General features: G+C 37.9%; 1 protein-coding gene and 1 long non-coding RNA gene across 2 annotated transcripts; both read left to right on the plus strand.

The window, feature by feature from the left end:
* The first annotated feature begins 432 nt into the window (after positions 1-432).
* On the plus strand, positions 433-14,663 carry LOC141344666 (phospholipid scramblase 1). Its single transcript, XM_073849543.1, has 9 exons — positions 433-445; positions 1,637-1,687; positions 1,900-1,953; positions 2,022-2,107; positions 12,836-12,878; positions 12,961-13,181; positions 13,379-13,540; positions 14,257-14,418; positions 14,625-14,663. The coding sequence occupies exons 1-9, from the start codon at positions 433-435 to the stop codon at positions 14,661-14,663; spliced, it is 831 nt and encodes a 276-aa protein (XP_073705644.1).
* Positions 9,471-11,188, plus strand: LOC141344667 (uncharacterized). The gene is made up of 3 exons (XR_012356824.1): positions 9,471-9,530; positions 10,815-10,859; positions 10,978-11,188. It is a non-coding gene; the product is annotated as an uncharacterized lncRNA (long non-coding RNA).
* Positions 14,664-18,333: the final 3,670 nt, after the last annotated feature.

The raw sequence follows: 18,333 nt of genomic DNA on the forward strand, positions 1-18,333 counted from the left end.
TCTGAATATTTATGTAAATGTGATTTCAGTTTTTTATTTTTAATAAATTTCCAGACATTTTTAAAAGTCTGTTTTCACTTTGTCATTATGAGGTACGAAGTGTAGATTAATGAGAAAAAAAAAAGAATACTTTGTGAATGCACCATATAGTTATATCTGTTACCAGTGCTTCACTGTCATTTACAAATTCTCTACTGTGGACTCATTGGATAGTAAAGTGTCCATCATATGCACACTTCAGAATCTTAGTAGGTCATCCAGGTATTTATTGTGTGCTTTTTTATGCGTATTTTGAATTCGGACATACTTCTTTTGTCACATAGGCTACTGTTTTTTGCAGCTATAGTGGCACCGATGTAGACTCGCAATTAAATTCTTTTTTTTCTTTTCTTGCTGTTGTGTTTTATTATAGAGGAACATTATTCCCCTATCATGTATTTGCAAGGTAAGTGATTACTCGTAATTTTAAACTGTTGTATAAAATCAACTTGCAATCATGTTGGTCTGGTCTATCTCACTTGTTAGATATTGACTGCTAGACTATATTATTGACCTTTGAACCCACAATGACTACATTGTCCTTTTACATTTGTTATGCAATGTGCAAATGTGTCACACTTTCCATTATTTCAGAAAGTTAATAGTAACCTACATTTTATTGCCAGTTACTGTTGTGTTTTTGCTCCGCCAACTGAAACAAGAATCAAACCATTGTGTCTCCAAGCAATAGACAGTAGCACCATTACTGAAGGGATCATCGCTTTTAAAAATTCAATAACTCACTCATAAAGACAATCACTCATTGCCCCAATTGTGAGATATGGTGTAATATTGTGTAACTTGCATTTTACACAATATGTTGCTGGTTAATTTGTCTTTTGTTCTTTCTGATCTGTCAGGGCTCAGAAATATGTAAAAGTTACTGTAAATTAGAACAATAAGACACTTGTAGCCGTTAGTAATCAAATCAGTACCTCTCTCTCTGCCCTACAGAAGCTGAAATAGCATTTAGTCTGTATTTACACTGCAAATATTCTTACATAAATCAATAATAAATAAGTCATGTACTGGCATAATAATGTAATCTGCAGGTAGAGTCACCTAAAAATATCCTCCACTCATGTGCTGACTTGTCTGTCTGAAAAATATCCACTAACTAACCTTGAAACCATATAACGTACATTCACCGTTGGCTATGTAGTACATATTTACAATGTTATGTAATAATGTTAACTTCATAGGCTAAAAACATGGTAGGTCAATATGTAGCTGCATTTAAGCTATTGAATGCAAGTAAAACATTTTCTGCTTTAGCTGTCATAAACCACACTGCTCTAAGACAACGTTTCCTGTTTGTGCTACTCCACTGCACTCTAGTGGGCAAATAAAATATCAGACTTGTTTTCTTTTTGTATTGAATAAAGAGTTGTTTTGGTATGTTGCATTTAATGGGCCTGCACTTTTGGTGGCATAGTTTTGGTTAATGATCTGGAGATTACCAGGAAACAGGTTCAGTTCTGAAAAAATGCACACAATAATGAATATTGTTACCATGATGACAAAGCACTTTTTTTCTGGTTTGAGAACTCAATGATCAATGATCGACCTCTTTTTTTTAACCACATTCCTCTTGTAGGTCAGACAGGAGGACCAAATGTACCTTCAATCAATGTGCCTGTGGCACCTGGTAAGAGTTGAATAAAATGTATTTGATAACCTTATAAAACACAAATACCCTTAAAAGTTCAAATATATTTTCAGTGCAGTGACATATGGGTTGCTTTTCCTAGATCAACACATGTTTTCATTCTCTTTACTTCATGTATCATGTATCTGAATCTGTACGGGTACAGAGTACAGGCATCTGATAGTTCATCAGATTTTCTCTTTCTCTCATAGTATATACCATTGACCCTCATCCAGGCAGAAATGAAGTTTATCCTACACCCACAGGTAAAGACGCAAACATGAGTAATGTGTATAGAGTTTGCATACTGTAAGCATGTTCTTCTCTGCTGTAGGTTATATGCCACCTCAGGCCTCGATGGTCATGCCAGTCCCAGAGAGACCGCCGGGCTGTCCACCGGGCTTGGAGTACCTAACCCAGGTGAATAACATTATTCTCAATTAAACATTTACATTCACAACAGAGAACCTTTCTCTATGATAGGATACATACAGTTGAGGTCAAAAGTTTAAATACACCTCACAGAATCTGCAAAATGTTAAGTATTTTACCAAAATAAGAGGGATCATAAAAAATGCATGTTATTTTATTTAGTACTGACCTGAATAAGATACTTCTCGGTTTTATGTCTAAATTTCATTAGCAAAATTACTCATGCCTTCACAGCTCGTGACTAAACATGTTACAAATTTGCATGTTTGCTCACCGACCCAAACTTCCTCTTATCTTTAAAAAGATAGAGGTCTAAATCGTCTAAAGACCTTGCCACATTACAAAGAAGTATTACTTGTTCTAAGAACATCGGTCGGCGTCAGTGTCAGAGTTAATGATAGATATGACAAAATGTATGAAAATTAGTGATAGTTGTTTATGAGTCCCTTGTTTGTCCAGAACAGTTAAACTGTCTGCTGTTCTTCAGAAAAATTCTTCAGGTCGCAAAAATTCTTTGGTTTTTCAGATCAGTTTTTCCACACTGAGGAACTCATATGAAACCCTTACAGAAGGTTCAAATGCTCACTGTGTCAGGGGTGCTCAAAGAGGAGGAATCAGTTGCAGGGATAACAGATTTATTGGTTCTTTAAAGACACAAACAGAAACTCAAGAATTAATAGTTCAGCCACAGTCAGAAGGGGTACTCAGGACAGACCAGCCAGGTCCTTGGAGGTGAGCGTCAGCACAGCAGAAGGCGTCCAAATGAGGGGTTCCACAGTGAATGGCTAAGAGCAATAGCTCAAGAGCAAAAGACAGGCAAACTCTCCAATGAGCACCAGGGAACAGGGAATGACGCCAGCAGAGGGAGAGAAAGGGCCTTTACAGGAAAGGGAAGGAGGAATCTTGGCTGTCTTGACTGCAATCTTCTGAGGCTGGTATGCAAGACAGTTGTTAGCAGAGCAGCTGGATGGATGGAACAGGAAAGGGCAGGGAAGCAGGTAGCGCTGGGCAGCAAAGGATGGGGAGAAGGTGGCAGGGAATGGGGAAGCCAGCAGCCAGAGCTGATAGGGAGGCTGGGGAGCAAAAGGGGAAGGAAAAAAAATAAAAAAAAATAAAATAAAATAAAAGGCAGGAGCTCAAAAAACAAGGAACTAGATAGCACAAAACTAACTAAAGTTAAAAAAAAAAAAACTAATATCAATAAGGAAAAATAGAACTAGAAACTATGCAAGACAAGACTAGAGCTTGACACAGGATAACACTTTTAACAGACGAAAGCCAGGTTAACTCAGCAGAGCAGAAATTCGATCTGGCACAGGACAGAAAACAAGAGGAGAATATAAAGGGTAACTAATGATTAGAAACAGGTGTAAACCCTAACAAGATAATCAGGTAACAAGAGGGGCGGGATAACAATAGAGCACATGGCAAAACACAAATACCAACTGACAGCCATGTGCTCCAGACAAACAATGACACAACACAAACAAACCCAGATCAGACCGGTGCCTTAACACACTGATGCTCCAGAATAAAACATGATGCTTTAAGAGCCAGGGGGTGAAAACTTTTGGAATTTGAAGATCAGGATAATTTTATCTTATTTTGTCTTCTGAGAAACATGTAAGTATCTTCTGTAGCTTCTGAAGGGCAGTATTAAATGGCAAAAAATATGATATTTAGGCTAAATAAGAAAAATGTAACTTCTGTAATAGGTGCTTATGAGTCCCTCGGTTGTCCTCAGTGTGAAAAGATGGATCTGAAAAACCAAAGAATTTGTGGGACCTGAAGGATTTTTCTGAAGAACAGCAGGCAATTTAACTGTTCAGGACAAAAAACCAGTGACTCATGAAGAACTATCACAAAAAAAAAAAAAAAAAAAAAAAGCTGTGGATCATTCAGATAACAACACTGTAATGAGAATCAAGCAAATCTAGACTTTTGAACACGTAATTTTCATAAATTCAACTAAAAAAATTTCTCTTGTAAACTGTATGTAAACGTCTTTTATGTGAAATATCATACTCAGGTCAGTACTAAATTAAAAAATTACATGCATTTTACATTATCCCTTCTTATTTTGGTAAAATAATTAACATTTTGCAGATTCTACAAGGTGTATGTAAACTTTTGACCTTAAACTGTCTGTGTGTGTGTGTGTGTGTGTGTGTGTGTGTATATATATATATATATATATATATATATATATATATATATATATATATATATTAGGGCCGGGACTCGATTAAAAAAATTAATCTAATTAATTAGAGGCTTTGTAATTAATTAATCGAAATTAATCGCATTTTAATCGCATATAAATATTTGACCTGAGAACAGTGAGAAGTAAGTTTTTTCATATGGATTTTTAGTATACCATTGAATAATGACTGAATACATAAGCTTAAGCAACAAAATACTGTTTATTTTTGTTCAACCAAGTCCAACAGACCTGGGGCCCGTTTCAGAAAGGAGGTTAAGTGAAAACTCTGAGTATGTTAACCCTGAAATGAGGGAAACTCTGGGTTTTCGGTTTCAGAATGGGAGGTATGTTAAACCTGAGAAAGCGGAGTAAGTCAAGCCCGTTTCTGAAAGAGAGGTAACTTATACTCAGAGTCAATTACCATGGCAACTTACTCTGTGAACCTAACCTGGTCGGGAGCAGGTTTTCTTCGGTAAACCCAGAGTTTCTTTCGGTCTCCTCCCCCTTTTTAAAGCGCAAGTGATGTTTAAATACATCATTCATTCATTTATGCTTCAAAAATGCTTTTCTTAATGAGTGTTTTGGAATGTAAATTTAGTGCATTTTACTTAAAGTGCCCCTATTATGCCATTTTAAAGGTAGTTAATATTGTTGTAATAGTCTCTTAAAACAGGTTTACATGTATGCAAGTTCAAAAAACACTTTAGTTTTCTCCAAAATTAGATTTATTTTTACCCCGTTTCTAAATGATTCGTAAACGACTCGTTTGAAGCAGTTCGAAGAATCAGTCTCTCTAAACCCCTCCTTTCCGTGAGCCCTCACCGCTGTGATTGGTCAGATGGTGCAGTCCTTCTGGATTGGTCTACCGCTACAGCGCAAAAACGAAACGCCTATTGGCATAACTGAATGACAGCTGCGGAGACCTGTTAATGCATAGAAAAGATAGCCTCGATTTTACCCTATCAATTCGAGCCGGAGTCTGACGATGAAACGGTTGAAGTGTCACATCGACAAGAAACTGTTTTGCAAGCACGACCGGAGCAGGACGTTTCTCAGTGGGTGTCATATGTTACAATTTGCTTTTGTAAGCGAACCGGACACATCTCTACGTTGTGAACTTCAACACTGTACAATCCATAACACTGCGTTAAACCATCGTTTATCATTATCATTACTTAAACTAATAAGGCAGACAGACAGTCAAGCTGCATCAATCACAAGACTTTTTAGACTACATTGCACTCACAGCTGAACAACAGAACTACAGAAACGCAAGTTAGCCGGTTACCAAGACATGTGCGGGGTTGTTACACACCATAACGTACACAAAGACGTATTTTGAACGATCGCTAGAAAATACAATTATTAATCATACTTACAGGTAGAAGTTCAGAGGAGCAAGCCGGTCCAAATAAACTGGGCACTGATCCATTTTTTAAAACCAAGCGTTTGGTGAATCTCGCGTTGTAACGTTACTCCCCAAGATTGGAAAAGCAGTCATCAGTAAAATGACGCGAACACAACACAAGATTGGCATTGGACTGCTGAGGTGTTGAAAAAATTAATGTTAACCACTTATTCTTGATAGTTTCATCTTTCGGAAGGGCATATAAAGCAAATTCACTCTCACAGCGCAGGGCGTCTTCTTGACATGATGTAATCCACTTGAAAATGGTAGGCCTACTGTTTGTGGGCGGGCAAGTTGTTCGCGAAATTGAATGTGGGCGGACATTACGCAAATGTGTAGCTCGTGACGTGTGGCCGTTACAGAAAAAAGATTCGAATTGCTGACGACTCGTTTAGGCGAATGTGAGCCGACTCTTTTTTTTGTTAGACAAAAACTTTATTTATAGTGCACTGTCGGCGTCACAACTTTGCAGATAGTTTATGTTCACATACAGCTACATGACACACTACATGAAATATCATATTTGAAAAGGCATAATAGGGGCACTTTAAAACATGAAAAATAATCTTAATGCAACTGGAAACAAGATTATTTTTCTTACCCAATTGACAGATAATATTCAAAATAAGAAAAATACACTTAAAAGATTAAATAAACACCTTACACTGTACACTGTAAAAAAAAATATAAAAAATGAAATAAAGTGCAAAAACAATAATTTTACAGAGAGAAGTTTTTACAGAAAAAAGTTATTTTACAGATTTTTCGTTGTTTCAATTATGATATTTAACTTTAATTTTAAATTTTTTGTTTGGCAGACACAGCTTCCAGTCATTTGACCGTTTTTTTACGGGACCTTTTTTACAGTATAAAACCTTTATTTTACAAAATTTCCCTTGTTTCAGTTACAATATTTTACTTAACTTTGTGGTTTTTGTTTGGCAGCTGTATCTGCCAGTGGTTTAACTGTTTTTTTACAGTGTAAAACCCTTATTTGTCAGATTTTACCTAGATTACTACAATAAAAGCACTAAATGTTCTACAGAGAAACACTGTTATTTTACAAATCATTAAAATAAAAAAAAAACCTTCAATAAAGTTTCAAAGCATGCTCAAGGTGGAAAATGATCAGTTTTATTTAAAAGACAAAATACAAAGTCTTTACAAATGCCATATAGAATGTACATTTTAAATTTTTAGCTTTTTGTTTAAGAAATACAGCACAATTACATTTAAAATACTGTGCTCATGAAGAACATGGAACAGTTTCATCAGAATGTTTAATTAAATATATATTCAACTTAAGACAACTTCACTTGCAGAGAAAATATGTCCTGATAATTTACTCACCCCCATGTAATCCAAGATGTTCATGTCTTTCTTTCTTCAAAAAAAAAAAAAAAAAGTAAAGTTTTTGAGGAAAATATTCCAGGATTTTTGCATATAGTGGACTACAATGGGTTGAAGTTGAAGTTTCCAGTGACCCTTATTCCTTGGCTGGGATCATGTAGAGCCCTCTGAAGGTGCATTGAAACTGAAATTTGGACCTTCAACCTGTTGGCTCCCATCGAAAATTGGAGAAAAATCCTGGAATGTTTTTTTTCAAAAACCTTTTTGACAGAAAAAAGAAAGACATTTTGATTTAAGAATCTTTAGATTTTTTTTTTTAATTGGAAACAACAAGACAATACTAAGTAAGAAAATCATTTTTACGTGCATTAATTTATTGCACATATTTTCATCATGCAGACACCGTCAAAGTGACAAAAATGGCATGTCCTTTCATAAATAAGATTATTATTTATCATATAGTATAGGATTATTTTGATTAGACATGTGTATTTATTTGACCTGTGTCATTTTTAAATGGTAGTCAGAGCACATTAGTACAGACACTGTATGCAGAGCGGTAAAGAAAGTGTGCCTTGCTCTAATGCTCTTTCTGAGAATTTTAGTGTCATTGCCTACTGAGCACAAAGCCATCAAATATGAAGCTGATTGCTGTATGGAATGGAAGAATGGCAGATGAAAATGTATAATATATATATATATATATATATATATATATATATATATATATATATATATATATATAACCACCACCACAGCTGTTAAATTTACTAGGTCATCTTTTTTTCCTATAAATGCACAAATGCAACTTTTATTCTTTTTTTTTCATGTTGGATTTTAATATTCTTCCAATACTTCCATCTCCTCTTCATCTGTTCTTCATCATTTTGCGAGCTTTCAAGCTGTTGGCTTTATTTCATTACTCTAATTAAGAAATGCAACCGTTTGGATTAGAGAACATTTCATTTTGTGAAAGAGCATTAGACTATGTGGAAAAAGCTGCTGAAAAGTGAAATTAGACACATAATTGTTTTTTTATATGACATATTTTAATGTCAAATATTTGTAAAATCATGTAGCCTACACTCATGAACCCTTTATGCTTAAAGCTTTACCTGGTTGAATTATGTTTACTTCCATGTTTAGCTGTTTTCTTCTTCTAATTATTATTTTTTATTTTATTTTATTTTATTTTTTTGCCTGTTTGATACCATGAAAATTAATAGTTTTTATGCCAGTTTTTACCTTTGATATTCTAATTATTAATAATTAAATAATTATTAAGAATTAAAGTTAAGCACTGGCTCGAAATATGCAGAGGTCTTTTTGGCGGGAGCGGTTGCCATGGTGAATCATAATTTCAGAGCTCCATTGATCAGGGCTTTTCATAGTCAAGCTGCAAGCACTAAACTCAGAGTCAACCTACTCAGAGTGGATTGAACTAACTCATTTCAGCTGTTCTGTAACCGAAAACTCAGAGTTTCCCATCTCGGGGTAAGTCAACTCAGAGTTCAAGTTTTAACTCAGAGTTGGTTGAACCTCCTTATTGAAACAGGCCCCAGTGCAATATTGCCATTAAGTGTAGCAATAGGATACAGTGTTTCCCCAAGGTTTCCATACTTTTTTTCTCGGTACTTTACCCTACTTTGTGTAATAACGAAAACATTTATCTCAGTGAAAAAATAAATCCAAAACTCTCTATTTTAACATTTTGAACAATAGAGCTTTACAACCTTTTGCTATTTTTTTTTCTAAAGAAATTCTTGTGTTTTGATTTTTCTCATAATCAACTGAAAGCATAAACATTTATTTATTTTTAATCAAATGAAAATAAAACTTTTTTAATTTTTGGCAAACAAACAGAGGTTTGCTGTTAAAAACAATAAATAATAATAATTTAATATTTAAATAAAAATCGTAGTATTTTTTTCTACAATTATATTTATTTTTTATCATATACATTGTTTTTTGTCAATTATTTAAATAGGGATATTGTTCTGTTTCATGTTAAACCATACGTTTATTTTGACAGGTTGCCGTGAAGTTTCTGTGTGTAAAGTATGATATGATGCTAGTTTTCTCAAATGAAACGGTAAAAGTGACACTGACAGTAGCTTTGGAGATTGAGTCTATCTGTTCATTTGAGATGAAAATGCCAAAAATTAACGGGAGCATCACGCGTCTCTGCCATTCTAACATACAGAGGCAAACGGTATATGCAGGATCCATATTAAATCGGTCTTTTGAGAAGGGTCTGGCTGCAGACCTGCACCTCCACTGTCAGACCTGCACTCTCCGACCTGCACTCTCCGTCACCCAAACTTCCTCTGCAGGTGACGTCACTTTCAATCGACACCTGCACACTACGGTACCTGCGCTATTTGCAATCAGCGTGTAGTGGGACGTGTTGGATTGAGAATAACTTCTGAATTCGTTCAAGAATCATTGCTGTAAGTACATATGTGTATGTTTATTATACGTTTTATTAGATTGTATTCTGATATACAAAATTATGTTTGTCAACGTGTTCGCTGCTCACTGGTTGTGTTTAAAAAGTTGCATTAGCTAGGGCTGTGCAATTAATCGAAATTCGATTTCGATTTTTGCTTCAAACGATCATGAAAATGCAGTAATCGAGATGAAACGATTATTGTGCCCCACTCCGCCCCCTTTCCAGTGGTGCGCTTTCGCTCTTCCATAAAAGCCTAATTTCACATGCAAATCAGCAAAATCATGTTACGTGACTTTCATAAAACGGGACATGCTTGATTTATTCATGTTTCTTTGATGTTATGTTTTTAATAGCGCGTCGGAAAAGTTGCGGTGTTTTTTGAATGCGCTCAAAGACGGAGCCGAACATGGACTTGTAAAGTTATATTTTAACTCAGGTGCGCGCCTAAACGGTCAAATACACGCAAAAATATTTGAAAATGAGGCGCTTGTTGATTATTCATGTAAACGCTTGTCAGTTAAATGACCATAAACAGTTGGAATTAAAAAACATGTGTAACAGTATATTGGGTCCGTGCGGTTAAGCGCAACACATAGGATTCCTTCTGCTGTCTGTTTAATATGAATAAAACTTAAAGAAAAATCACTCACTGCTTTTGAATGAAGGACGTTTGTAGTTTTAATCAGACACAAAGGATGTTTAACTGTTACAGTGAAGATGCAGTTTTATTTTACATTCAAATAATTACATTTAATTTATGTAGTATTGTTAGACTACTTTAGACTTGCAGAAAAGTATTCAGAAAAATATTTTTTTTCAGAAAGTTTTGGACCCTGTCATAATCGTTTAAATAATCGTGATTACAATATTGACCAAAATTATCGTGATTATGATTTTTGTTGAAATCGAGCAGCCCTAAGCTGTATAGCCTAACTAGTCAACCACTCCGTCACTGACTTAAATACATTTAAAGTAAGCTAAACTACTGAACAGAATGGTATATATGCTTTCGTAAGTTAATTATATAGCTTACACGTAAACTACTGTATAGTTTAGTGGAAGTGATTGTTGTGTTACTGATAATATAAGTAGAATGAGACAATTAAATGTGGTGTTTTTATTAGCAAAACAGGTAGTGTGAAACATTGTAAAGCACCACATTTGATGTTTTCTTCTGCTCCTACTCTTCTCAATTCAGATTACTTCATTTGAGTGACATTTTATATATTATAAATATATGTATGTGTGTGTGTATAACTGGTTTCTTCTATCCTGCTCTTAGGCAGATGATGCAAGTATAGATGTACTGATGGAATCATCACAAGAGGTACATTATTTTGTTACAGGACTAGTAACAAGCAATTGTTTTTTTTTTGCACAATACTGAATTAATGTTTTTGGTATCTTACATTTGTATCTCTCTTGTTCTTTGTGTTATTTTACAGAATCAACTGATGGGAGATTTAAATAAAGCCAGCAAGTGGTGTTTGGAACCATAGATATATATACGTAGATGCCTCATTAGCGACTGTTTCTATGGGCCTTTATACGTAAGCCGTCCGCCATTTTGCTGCGGTCCAGTTGACGTCATTCACCCATAGATCTAGGTAAATCACCATAGTAATCACTGAATATTCTAAATATAACAGTCCTGCACAGCCGTTGGTCTGCAAACCTACAGTATGGTGAATGACGTCTAGTGGACCGCTGCAATATGGCGGACGCATCTATGTGCTTGGAGCGGTCCAATGGGGTATCTACGTATACGTATATATGTTTGGAACAGCCAAGTGTGCTGCTTGGTTCTGTTCAGCTGCCCAAAGTACTCTGCATGGAGGATGAAGATGTTGATGAGGCCATGGACAAATTACAGAAGGCTGAATTTTCAGAGGACAGACTTGTTGCTCTGGAACCTTTCAGCTTTATCTTTACTGCGATGAAGGACATTGACTTTTTCCTTGAACATGTAGTTGATGTTATGAATCTGAAAGTATTCTGTCAAACTGAAAAGGAAGGAAATGCATAATGTGCTTCTTTGCAGAAATAAAAGAAAATACATAATTTGCCTCTTTGCATTCTTTCTGTTCTGTTTTTATTTGTTGTGGAAGTGTTTTAAGCTTTTACTTATTTTTATATTACTATTTTATAAAACTATTGCTAGTTTTCCAAATAATAGTAAATAGTCTGTCTCTTTGTAACTAGCTTACAATAAAAAACTAAAATAAAAAATTGCATCTGCTTAATTTTTGTTAATGTTATAGTTTGGTAATGTAATATAGTTGTAGCCTACTTGAATGATAAAGTACAACATTATACTCCTATGATAAACAAGCAGCAAAAATAACTGGGGGGAAAGTTTCTGTCTGGTTATACTACTAAAGTACTTTAAACCATTTAACAGCATCATTACTGCGTCTTTATTGGCTACGGGTACTTTAAACCATATAACAGCTTCAATACAGCGTCTTTGGCAACGCAAACGAACGACTGGAAACTTATTTGCGGTTTTTTGTGTCGATTGCAAGTGACGTCGCAGGTACCGTAGTGTGCAGGTGTCGATTGCAAGTGACGTCACCTGCAGAGGAAGTTTGGGTGACGGAGAGTGCAGGTCAAAAAAAAACAAAAAAACGGAGAGTGCAGGTCTGGCAGTGGAGGTGCAGGTCTGCAGCCAGACCCTATTGGGTCTTTTTGCATTTCAGTTTTCACAGACACTAGTCCATATCGCGATTTGAATTAAGTGACAGACCAACTTTTGATTTATCAATCCAAAAATCGACGAATTTACGTGGCATTCCGCGCTATAGTAAATTCGTTTTTTATGAATGGAGTCCGCGATCCAGTCCGTGTTTTCTTGTAGGAGACATTGTAAACGCGCCCCCCTAAGATAATGGTAGGGGAAACACTGGGATATTTAGAAATATAGTAGCCTACATTTCAGAAATTCAGGTACCCTATAGGTAGGTAGACCTTCTGTAAAAGCATTGAGGTGCGCATAAACCCTAGTTGGTGCTCCAGTATAATTGGTCCGCTGAAACTCATCCAGTGAGAAACGTTCCGCGGTGCAAAATTAAGTGCGATTAAAATGCGTTAAAACAATTTAACGCGTTATTTTTGTGTAATTAATTAATCTAAATTAGCGCGTTAAAGTCCCGGCCCTAATATATATATATATATATACATGTCTTGTGGAAGAACATTGTTTTGGTAGTGCTTCGGCTCTGCTCCTCTGTGTACTTATAACTAAAGGACATCTTATAAGTAAAGCTCATTTTCATGTCAGTTCTTCAATGCTGCTTACCACAGGTCGACCAGCTTCTAGTTCATCAGAAAGTGGAATTAATGGAAGGTAATGTTTGGTTATTGCTTGCGGTAGAAAAAGTTTTTTAAACCCCTCTCACGTGATTACAAATGCTCTCTGTCTCTTACAGTTCTTACGGGATGGGAGAGCAATAATCAGTATGTGGTGAAAAACAGTTTAGGCCAGCAAGTGTTTTTTGCTGCTGAGGAGAGTGATTTTTGTACTCGTATGATCTGTGGACCAGTGCGCTCCTTCCTGCTTCATATCCAGAATAACATGGGGCAGGAAGTAATAACATTATCCCGTCCTCTTAACTGCAGTTGTTGTTGCTTTCCTTGCTGTCTGCAAGAGGTAAAGTATTACCATACAACACATGCCCACTTTACCATTCAAACCGTTTCATGCATATTAGCCAAATCTTTTGCGTCCTGCTTTGCATTCCTGTGTTTTCTATCCGCAACAAATAAAAATGACAAGTGATTATACTGTATATACTGTAAAATACATGTTGCTGTCTTAGTATGTCAGTACTGCCTCATATATTTCAGCTGGAGGTTCAGAGCCCCCCGGGCAACCCTATTGGTTATGTAATGCAAAACTGGCATCCTTTTTTGCCAAAGTTCACCATCCAGAATGAGAGAAAAGAACCTGTTCTGAAGATTGTGGGGCCGTTCTGTGACTGCAAATGTTGTTCTGATGTTAATTTTGAGGTATGGTGCATACATAATACCATAACTAATATAATATAATATAATGTAATATAATAATAGTGTGAACTAGCCACAAACAACAACTGAAAGGTGAAACAGGACAACTTAGGGGCAAATACGGGAACTAATGTGTGACAACTAACCAACAACTGTAACATTTAAATGAATATCCATGGCAACTAAAAATGTGGCAGGAAACTAGAACAAAGGACAACAGGAACTAATGAAAATAAACCAGAAGTACAATAAAACAAACTAAGACAAAATAACTGAAAATCTGTGTGAAATGAATAATATAATGTAATAATATAATATAATATAATATAATATAATGGTATAATGGTTCCCACAAAACTGTGAAGCAGCACAACTGTTTTAAACATTGACAGTAATAATAAGTGTTTCTTGAGCCCCAAATCAGCATACAGAATTATTTCTGAAGGATCATGTGACACTGAACACTGTAGCAATGATGCTTTTTTATCACATGAATAAATTACATGTTGAAATAAATTAAAATAGAAAGCAGTTATTTTAATAATGTTTAATTAACATTTTACTGTACTTTTGATCAAATAAATGTAGCCTCGGTGAGGATAAGAGATCCCAAATTTTGAACGGTAGTCTATATTGTATAAAATGTACTATGTATACACTATTTTATGTGTCTAACTGATGCACATCAATCTAACAATTGGATATTTATGTGATGCCAGGTGATGCCACTTGATGAGTCCTCAGTGATTGGTCGAATTAGCAAACAGTGGACAGGATTTGAGGCAGAAGCATTTACTGATGCAGACAACTTTGGCTTACAGTTTCCAATGGATTTGGATGTGAAAATAAAAGCAGTTATATTAGGAGCCTGCTTTCTTATTGTAAGTAATATACACTCTAAATTAATACAAATATTTTCGTTTTTTTCCATCAAATTTTAAGAATATTGCCATGTAGGCTGTTTGTTGTAATAGTCAGTAAATCATGGTGCGTTCAAACATTTATGCTTAAAATCATATGTGTACATAAATGCATAAATCCTAATTACATTATTTACTTTTGTCTTTTTCTCATTTTAAATATACAGGATTTCATGTATTTTGAGCACACTCAAAAGCAAGAGTGAAACCATCCTGGAGCTTTGTTCCCTATTTGATTAAATGTATTTCTTTTAAAACAGAAATGCTGTACAATTTTCTCTTTAAACTTTTAAAGGGATAGTTCACTAAAAATTAAAATTTAATGTTTTTTCGCTTACCCCCAGGGCATCCAAGATGTAGGTGACTTTGTTTCTTCATTAGAACACAAACAAAGATTTTTAACTCAAACAGTTGCAGTATGTCAGTCATAAAATGGCAGTCAATGGGACCTACGGCTTTGAGAGTCAAAAAAACATACACAGACAAAACCAAATTAAACCCTGCGGCTCGTGACGATACACGATATACTAAATGTTGTGGTTATGTGCTTTAACTAGAAATACGACAATAAAACTACATTTAAAATGTGAGAAGCATGGTATATATTGTGGTTACTGAGCATCCCTTACAAAAATTACTCACATACTCAATACTATAGTAATTTGCAGTAAATACTATAGTTTTTGAACCATGTATTATATTGTATTACATTATTATGTTCTTTTTAACATGTGGGTAACCATGGTAATACTACAAATTAAACCAAAATAAAAAAAACATGGTTACTGTAGTAAAACCATGGTAACAACAAATTAATTTTGCTACACTAACCATAGTTTAACCATGGCATTTGTAGTAAAACTGTGGTTATACAAATAGCAATCAATACTTTCTTACTACAATAAAACGTACTCGGTTACTAACGTAACCTCTGTTCTCTCTAGAGAGGGAACGAGTACTGCATAAGTATCTTACGCTAGGGGAAAATCCTTTTCTGCGAGGTATTGAAGCCAAAAATTATCCTTAATTTTGAAATAATGTAAAGCGCGTTGCAGCAGCATACAGACATAGGCGAAACAGCTTGCGCGCCTATTGGCTGCTCTGCGGCAACTGCAGCAGCCTATTAGAGCGAGGCCTGACGCGACGCCAGATCCAATGGGGGCATTTCGCGCCCTTTGCGTCGCTTCGCGCCCTTTTTTGTAGCTTCCCGCCTAAAAGGGTGTGGTCTAGACCTATAAAGATCGCTCGTAGGCAGCTATTATCTGGTTTTTCATCATCAAAGCAACCAGAGCGTGCGCATGCACGGCAAGATACTCGTTCCCTCTCTAGAGAGAACAGAGGTTACGTTAGTAACCGAGTACGTTCTCTTACGAGAGGTCTCTCGTACTGCGTAAGTATCTTACGCTAGGGGACCCAGTGTAAAACGCCGTGCATGCTGAGATCTGACACCAAAGACCCAAGGGCGAAAGCCCGGGGTTCATACAGTTCATAATCACCTATAGAACTCACAGGGAGTCCGGGGAAGAGGGAGGGGCAACGCCGCACTCTTCCACATAGTGCAGCGTCACTCTGACGCTAAGTAAACGTACATACAGGGCAGGGTTACGGCCTGAGCTGACGTAAGAATAAGGGTCTTCACACAGTTTGCCCAGACACATCTCGAGCTATTACTTTCACTGTCGACCCTAGAGCTGTGCTCAGTAGACGCAGCATTCCGAGCTGATAACATCAGGTCAGACAACACTGAACATCTAGACTGACAGCAATCTGGCCTGTAAGGCGGGAACCTCCAGGTTTTAAAACCTTATAAATGTAGACGGAGAGGCCCAGCCCGCCGCCGTACAAATATCTTACAAGGCAATCCCACTCGACCAAGCCACGATGAGGCCACGCCCCTCGTGGAATGTGCTCTGACACCCAGCGGGCACTGCATGCCCTTGGAAGCATATGCCAACGCAATAGCATCAACTATCCATCTGGATAAGCTCTGTTTCGACGCGGCCAGTCCCTTGGGACGCCCGTAAAACGAAACAAAAAGCTGCTCTGTCTGTCTAAAAGCAGACGAGCGAGACACGTAAGCTCGTAATGCCCTGACTGGGCATAGGAGGCTCGCGTCCGTTTCCTCATCATTGACTGGTAGGGCTGACAGCGCGATGACCTGTGCCCTAAACGGTGTGTTGAGTGATTTTGGAACGTAACCATGTTTGGGTTTGAGTATGACTTTAGAGTCATTAGGTCCAAATTCCATGCACGTCGCGCTCACAGAGAGTGCGTGCAAATCCCCTATGCGCTTCACTGAAGCGAGAGCCAGCAGAAACAGTCTTAAGAGACAGGTATTTCAAATCAATCGTCTGCAGAGGCTCGAATGGTCCACCTTTCGTGGCCTCTAGTACTACAGAAAGGTCCCATACGGGGACTGAGGGAGGTCTGGGGGGATTAAGTCTTCTAGCTCCCCTCAGGAAGCGAATAACTAAATCGTTCCTTCCTATTGACTGACCTAGCGTTGTGCTCGAAAACGCTGTTATGGCCGCCACATAGACTTAGAGCGTGGACGGGGTTCTGCCCTTGTCCAGCAGCTCTTGTAGAAAGGAAAGCACCTCCATCACACCACAGTTAGTAGATGACGAGCCGCACACTAACCATTTTGAGGAATAGAGCCGTCTCGTAGAAGGGGCTCTAGCCTGCGTGATCGTGTTTAATACTCCTTTAGGGAGTTCATCATATATTCGCTGGTGGCCCAGACATGAAGGGACCACAGCTCTGGGTGAGGATGCCAAATCGAGCCGCTGGCCTGAGAGAGAAGGTCTCTCCTCACTGGTATCGGCCACGGGGCAGTGCTCGTCAGCTGCATCAGCGCTGGGAACCAGGGCTGGTTTTCCCAAAACGGCGCTATCAGCAGTATTGAACATCCTTTTTCCCTGACCCTCTCTATAACCTGAGGTAGGAGAGAGACGGGGGGGAAAAGCATAGAGATGATGGAGGGGCCATTCGTGGGCCAGCGCGTCTCTGCTTTTTGAGTAAAATTCAAGACAGTGAGCGTTGTTCGGAGACGCAAACAGGTCTACTTCCGCTCTGCAGATTTTTTTTTTTCCACAGTAGTTGTACTGTCTGTGGGTGTAGAGACCATTCGCCTGCTGGAACATTGTTCCTGGACAGTCTGTCTGGCCCTATGTTTAGAAGCCCCGGCACATGCGCTGCTTTCAGCGAGCGCAGGTTGCGCTGAGCCCATACCAGGAGGCGTTCTGCAAGTCTGTATAGGTTTTTGGACCTGAGACCGCCCTGGCGATTTATATAGGAAACCACTGACATGTTGTCCGAGCGGACTAGTACATGGTTTCCTTTTATTTGGGGCTAGAAGCGCATCAGCGCGTTCTGTATACTGCCAGCATTTCGAGGCAGTTGATATGCAGGAGATTTTCCCGTTCTGACCACTGACCAAAAGACGGTCTGCCCTCGAGCAGAGCCCCCCATCCCGAGGTGGACGCGTCCGTAGACACCACTTTTATTTTTGAGGAAGTCCCCAGGCTTACACCTAACTGGTACCAGTCGATTGCTCTCCACGGTTTCAGGGCTGTGACACATTTCTGATTGACCGTGATACGAAGCCGACCGGACGCCCACGCTTGACGCGGGGCGCGCGCTTTCAGCCAGAACTGCAGTGGGCCCATACATAGCAGACCCAGCTGCAGAACTGATTACGCTGAGGCCATGAGACCCAGCATTTTCGGAAATTTGAGCGGGACAGACGCGCCGCAGCGGAACGAGCCCGCTGTGCGCTGAATGTCTGCTGCGCGCTGTGGTGACAGCCGCGCTATCATTGACAGCGAGTCCAATTCTGTGCCCAGGAAGGTAGTTTTCTGACTGGGGGACAGGGAG

Source organism: Garra rufa, chromosome 10 (genome assembly GCF_049309525.1).
Source record: "Garra rufa chromosome 10, GarRuf1.0, whole genome shotgun sequence".
In the NCBI taxonomy this organism is placed as follows: domain Eukaryota; kingdom Metazoa; phylum Chordata; class Actinopteri; order Cypriniformes; family Cyprinidae; genus Garra; species Garra rufa.